General features: G+C 49.1%; 1 protein-coding gene across 1 annotated transcript in view; it reads left to right on the top strand.

Annotated features, from left to right (window-relative positions):
- FBXO18 (F-box protein, helicase, 18) overlaps positions 1 to 6,306 on the top strand; it is a 20,244-nt gene that overhangs the window by 7,081 nt on the left and 6,857 nt on the right. The window contains exons 7-12 of the mRNA XM_017727992.1: positions 804 to 916; positions 2,027 to 2,195; positions 2,914 to 3,142; positions 3,932 to 4,019; positions 4,584 to 4,670; positions 4,927 to 5,063. Coding sequence (XP_017583481.1) covers positions 804 to 916; positions 2,027 to 2,195; positions 2,914 to 3,142; positions 3,932 to 4,019; positions 4,584 to 4,670; positions 4,927 to 5,063 — 823 coding nt within the window. The remainder of the gene's footprint in view (positions 1 to 803; positions 917 to 2,026; positions 2,196 to 2,913; positions 3,143 to 3,931; positions 4,020 to 4,583; positions 4,671 to 4,926; positions 5,064 to 6,306) is intronic.

The raw sequence follows: 6,306 nt of genomic DNA, 5'->3' as shown, positions 1-6,306 counted from the left end.
TGCCAGGGATCCAGGGGCAGCCCCAGCTGCTCTGGGAATTCCATTCCAGCCCCTGCCCACCCTCCCAGCCAGCAATTCCCAATTCCCAATCTCCCATCCAGCCCTGCCCTCTGGCACTGGGAAGCCATTCCCTGGCTCCTGTCCCTCCATGCCTTGGCCCCAGTCCCTCTGCAGCTCTCCTGGAGCCCCTTCAGGCCCTGCAAGGGGCTCGGAGCTCTCCCTGGATCCTTCCCTTCTCCAGGGGAACATTCCCAGCTCTCCCAGCCTGGCTCCAGAGCCAGTAAGGAATAAAACACTTCCCTGGCCTGTGGAGATCCAGGCTTGGTTCCCTTTCGGCTGCAGTTACCCTGGACTGAGTCATTCCATTCCTTATCCTTACCTGGAGAAGGGGAATGGGATAAATCCATCCAGCACTGAGGTCTAACAAAGATAAAACTGGTTTTAATGAGCTTAAGGTGCCAAATTCATTCTTAAAGCACAGCTTAGTCCCTTAAAAAGATATTTTCCTGGTTTTGTGTGTGATGTTTTCCTGTATTTCCTAAAAAAATCTTTCCCAAGTTTTTTTATTTTATCTCCAAAATTTTCTCATTCCTTGCTTTTCTCCTTTTCCCAAAAACCAAGTTGCTCCCAAGATGGGATGGGATCAGTCAATCCCTGGTTTCCCTGTTAATTTGTTTTATGTGGGAGGATTTAGTTTAGGGATTTTTAAATCCCTAAAATAAATGGGAATTTCTTTATAAATTAGAATTTCTTTTAGGGATTCCGTTCCCACTTTTGATTGGAGTTTTTTCCCCTGTTTTTAGTGGATGTCAGACTGTGTCAGATGTCAGTGGTGTCAGACTGACCCATGAGCAGCAGAGGATTTTGAATCACAAGATTGAGCCTGGCCAAACAGTGAAAATTATGGCATTTGCAGGTAAGAGCCCAAAATGATGTTGGAAAAATCAATGGAAAATTCCCAGTCTGCTCCTTCCCTCCCTGATCCCTCTGTCCGAGGGACTTTGAGATCCCAAAGGGATCAGCTTGTGCTGGGATAACAAATTTAAGGGAAAACCTCCCAGAAATGGAGGCAGAATAAAAACACTGGAGGGAGGAGTGGGAAAAGGTGGAACAGCCCTGCAGATCCCGAGGTTGGGAAAGGAGGGAGATTCTCCAGGTGCTGGAGTAGAGATTTCCCTGTAACTCCTGGAGGAAGAGGGAATGCCTGAGGGAGGCTGTGATCCCATGGGAATCCCTGCTGGAGCAGGGTCCTGGCAGGAGCTGGGGATCCATGGAGAGAGGAGCCCACGCTGGAGCCGATTCCTGGTGGGATTTGTGACCCCACAGGGACCCCAGGCTGGAGCATTCCTGAGGGACTGAGCCCATGGCAAAGGGATCCAGGCTGGAGCATTCCTGAGGGACTGAGCCCATGGCAAAGGGATCCAGGCTGGAGCATTCCTGAGGGACTGAGCCCATGGCAAAGGGATCCAGGCTGGAGCATTCCTGAGGGACTGAGCCCATGGCAAAGGGATCCAGGCTGGAGCATTCCTGAAGGAATGATCCCATGGCAAAGGGATCCAGGCTGGAGCATTCCTGAGGGACTGAGCCCATGGCAAAGGGATCCAGGCTGGAGCATTCCTGAAGGACTGAGCCCATGGCAAAGGGATCCAGGCTGGAGCAGGCAGTTCCTAAAGCTGTGCCAGGATAGGTTTAGGTTGGATGTTATAAAAATTCCATCCTGGAAAGGCTTATCCAACCCTGGCACAGCTGCCCGAGGCAGGGATGGAGTCCCCATTCCTGGAGGGATTTAAAAACCCTGTGGATGTGGCACTGGAGGACATGGATGCCCTTGGAACTGCTGGAGAATGGTTGGGCTTGACCTTAAAGAACTTTTCCAACCTAAATAATTCCATGATTCTCTGAAATCGGGGGTGAAGTGGAATAGTGGAGTTTGGACAGCAGGAGAGGGAGGTTGAAAAGAATAATTTCTGGAATCATTCATTCCTGACTCTGGATATTTTATTCCTTATTTTCCTCTCCTCTCCAGGCACAGGGAAAACCTCGACCTTGGTCAAGTACGCGGAGAAATTCCCGGAGCTGAAATTCCTTTACGTGGCTTTTAACAAAGCTGTGGCAGAGAAGGGGAAAAATGTTTTTCCAAGGAATGTCACGTGCAAGACATTCCACTCCTTGGCATTCGGAAGCATTGGGAGACAGTGAGTGGGGAATTCTTTGTGGAAGCAGGGAAAGGACAAGGAAAAGGAAATGGTTTTGAAGGAAACCTTTGGGATCTGAGGCAGCAGAAATAATGGGAAATTTGTTATTTGTGGTTTCCAAATGGATCCGGTTGGATGCTCCGGGGATTTGAGCATCCATGGGAGCCTGGGGAATCCCTCCTTGCCCTGCTCTTGCTGACACAGACCCTGTTGCTGTTTTGGGGGCAGCTCAAAGCCAAGGAGCTCCTCAGAGGGAGATGGAAATCCACTGGGAATGAGATTTTCCTGCTTCCCATTTCCGCTGGAGCGGCACAACCACTCCAGGCTCTGCTTTTCCTGAGCAGAGGAATCAATTTCCTTATCCTGAGTTGTTTTAATGATCCAATTTCTGTCCATTGGAGCTGGGGATAGGAAGGAAAACGAGCCATGACCTGGAAAAAGAGAGGAATAAAAGAGGGAAATCCCATTCCCTGGCTCTGCAAACAGTCTGGAATTCCAGGGATGAGCTCAATTTTCCATCTCTAAAATATCTAAAATCAACCAATTCCTGCTTCCACCAGGACAAATCTGTGCAGGTTGGAAAGACATTCCATTCTAGGAATAATGAGGATGGATTGGGATATAAATTGGAGCTTTCTTCAGGGATAGTGCACCAAAAAAAAAAGGGATTCCTGTGTGTTTTAATATCTCTTTTATCTTTTTATCACCTCTGGCACAGCTACAAAGACAAAGGCAAGCTGAACTTCTCCAAGATGTCCGCTTTCTCCATCAGCTTCCTCCTCCGGAACCGTAAGGAGCAATCCCTGTTTGTGAGAGGGAAAACCGTGTCCCAGACTCTGGAAAACTTCTTTTCCTCCTCGGATGAGGAGATCTGTGAGGAGCACACGCCCGTGTGGTTCAAAAACACTCACGGGCGAATGCAGCTTATGAGCCAACAGGAAAAGCAAGTGAGTTTAGGGGATGCAGCCTCTGGAATTGTCCAAGGTTGGATGGGGCTTGGAGCACCCTGGGATAGTGGAAAATGTCCCTGCTCATGGCAGGGGGTGGCACTGGATGGGATTTGAGGTCTCTTCCCACCCAAAGCATTCCATGATTTTATTGAACAATCCATGTTCAGCCCCCCCCTCCCAAAATGTTTCGCAGGGATCTTCCCATGTTTCAGTGAAATTCGGGAAGAAGGGCTGGGATTGGGGAAAACTTCAGCCAGAGAAAGGGTTGGGGGAAATCCTGAGCTCTGCAAGAAAGCAGAGGTTGGAAACGACATTCCAAAGAAGTTGGGAGGGAGAATCAAAGATTGGGAGGAAGATGATGCTGTTTGGGAAAAAAGGGATAATCCCAGTTTTCCCTAAGGGATATTTCCAGCCAACCTCCTCACCAAATCCTCGTGGATCCCAGGAGCTCCTTGGGATGGGAAAAAAGTGTCTGGGGCTTTTTGGGGAATGGCTTCCTGCTGCCAAAGGGCAGGGATAGATGGAATATGGGGAAGGAATTGCTGGCTGGGAGGGTGGGGAGGGGCTGGAATGGAATTCCCAGAGCAGCTGGGGCTGCCCCTGGATCCCTGGAATGTCCAAGGCCAGGCTGGACATTGGGGCTGGAGCAGCCTGGCACAGTGGGAGGTGTCCCTGCCCAGGCAGGAGGTGGCACTGGAGGGGCTCTGAGATCCCTTCCCACCCAAACCATTCCATTTTACGGATTGATCCCTAATTTATCCCAATCCTTGTGTTTTCCCAATTCAGATCAATGTGGAAGAGGCCAAAGAGATTTGGCGCAACATGAAGAAGCTGGATGGAGACGCAGAGAAGAGATACAAGATGACTTGTGATGGTAAAAGAGATGGCAAATCCCTTGGGATAAAGGGCTGGAGTGGAAAAATCAACAGATTCATGCTTCCTGCTTCTGGCTGAGCATCCAGAAAGAGAAAATCCCTTTTTTCCTGCCACTGGCTCACCAGGGAATATCCCTCTGGCTCAATTTTTCGTCTATAAAATCCATTAAATGAACAAATTTTCCTCCCACCAGGACAAAAATGTGCAGATTTTCAGGATATTCTGGTTTTTTAGTGGCTCAAACTCAGGCCCAAAAGTTGGAAGTTGCTTCCAGCGCATCCTTTCCTCTGCATAGTGCCAGAGATAACTAGGAAAAACCTTTTTCTGGGAATTTTTGGGGGCGTTAAGAAGTTTGGAGTCATCAAATTTGAGATTGCAAAGGGAGACAGAGATTTTTTTGCAACCCCTTCCAAATGTCCTGGAAATTCCAAGCAGGAAGTAGGGCCAGAAATGGTACCAAACAACCGGAAAAAAAAGGAAGAAAGGGATTTGTTTGAAAGATCCTGGTGGTTTATGCCGAGGGAATTCCCCTCTCCCTGAAATTCCTGATTTTTTCCCTCAGGATATTTGAAGCTTTGGCAGCTCAGCAAGCCCCAGCTCTCAGGGTACGATGCCATTTTTGTGGATGAAGCCCAGGATTGCACTCCAGGTGAGTTTTTCCAGGAGCTGCAACTCCAATCCCACTTCCAGAGGGGATTTCCATGTGCTCAGGGATGTGGGAGAAGCGTCTGAACTTAAATACTTGGAATTTCAATAAATTTACCCCTCAGGTTTTACCATTTTACCTGAACTTTCCCTTGGGTTTGGAGCAGGTTCCTCCCTCACGATCCCAACCGAGCTTTTCCTTCGTCAGCCCTGAGTTTGGAGCAGGTTCTTCCCTCACCATCCCATGTTTTTCCCTGCAGCCATCGTGGATATTGTGCAGTCCCAAAAATGTGGGAAAATCCTGGTGGGAGACCCTCACCAGCAGATTTACACCTTCCGAGGGGCCGTCAACACCCTTTACGCGCTGCCTCACACCCACGTGTACTACCTGACCCAGGTGAGGGCATGGTTTTCCATGGATACACCCCAAATCCACTGGGAAGGTTTTAACAGGCACACTTCCTGCAGTTTGGCACCCTGCAGGGTTTGCTTTTCCCTGGATTGCTGGGGAATCCAGCACTTGGGGGCCTTTAGTGGAGTGATCCCATCCCGTGGCTGGAAAAGTGGGAGCTGGGATAGAGACCTTGTTTCAGGGAGATCCTTTCTTTTGAGGAGATTGTACCTGGAATGCTGGATCCAGCTGTGGGATCCAACAGCAGCAGGACCTGGAACTGCTGGAGCAAATCCAGAGGAATCCATGGAGCTGCTCCCAGGGCTGGAGCCCCTCTGCTCTGGAGCCAGGCTGGGAGAGCTGGGAATGTTCACCTGGAGGGGAGAAGGATCCAGGGAGAGTTTCCAGCACATTCCAGGGCCTAAAGGCGCTCCAGGAGAGCTGCAGAGGGACTGGGGCCAAGGGCTGGAGGGCCAGGAGCCAGGGAATGGCTTCCCAGTGCCAGAGGGCAGGGCTGGATGGGAGATTGGCAATTGGGAATTGCTGGCTGGGAGGGTGGGCAGGGGCTGGAATGGAATTCCCAGAGCAGCTGCGGCTTCCCCTGGATCCTTGGAATGCCCAAGGAAAGGCTGGGCATTGGGGCTGGGAGCAGCCTGGGACAGTGGGAGGTGTCCCTGCCCGTGGCCAGGATTTCTAGGAATATTTTGAGGGGTTTTGGTGCTCTTTCCAAGAGAAAAGTTCTCCAGAAGATTTTAAGAATGACCAGGATTTCCAGGAATATTTTGAGGGGGATTTTGATGCTCTTTTCAAAAGAAAAATTGTCCAGGAATGGACAATGGGTGGGAATGGCATAATTTGGGTTTAAGGGTGAATAATATTTCTAGGAATATTTTTGAAGGATTTTGGTGCTTTTTCCATGAAAAAGTTGTCCAAAAGATTGATGAGAATCCTATCATTTCACTTGAAGAATGCCTGGGATTTCTAGGAATACTTTTTGGGGAATTTGTTGCTCTTTCCAAGAGAAAAATTGTCCAGGAAGTTGGTGGGAATTGTATCATTTGGATTTAAGGACGACCAGGATTTCCAGGAATACTTTTGGGGGAATTTGTTGCTCTTTCCAAGAGAAAGGATGTGTTGAAAGTTGGTGGGAATTGTGTGATTTTGGTGTAAGAATGACCAGGATTTCCAGGAATATTTTGGGGGGGATTTTGATGCTTTTTCCAAGAGCAAAATTTCCAGAAGATTTTAA

Source organism: Corvus brachyrhynchos, unplaced genomic scaffold, assembly GCF_000691975.1.
Source record: "Corvus brachyrhynchos isolate BGI_N302 unplaced genomic scaffold, ASM69197v1 scaffold182, whole genome shotgun sequence".
In the NCBI taxonomy this organism is placed as follows: domain Eukaryota; kingdom Metazoa; phylum Chordata; class Aves; order Passeriformes; family Corvidae; genus Corvus; species Corvus brachyrhynchos.
The sequence above is the reverse complement of the archived record's forward strand: the minus strand, read 5'-3'. Positions and strand labels throughout refer to the sequence as shown.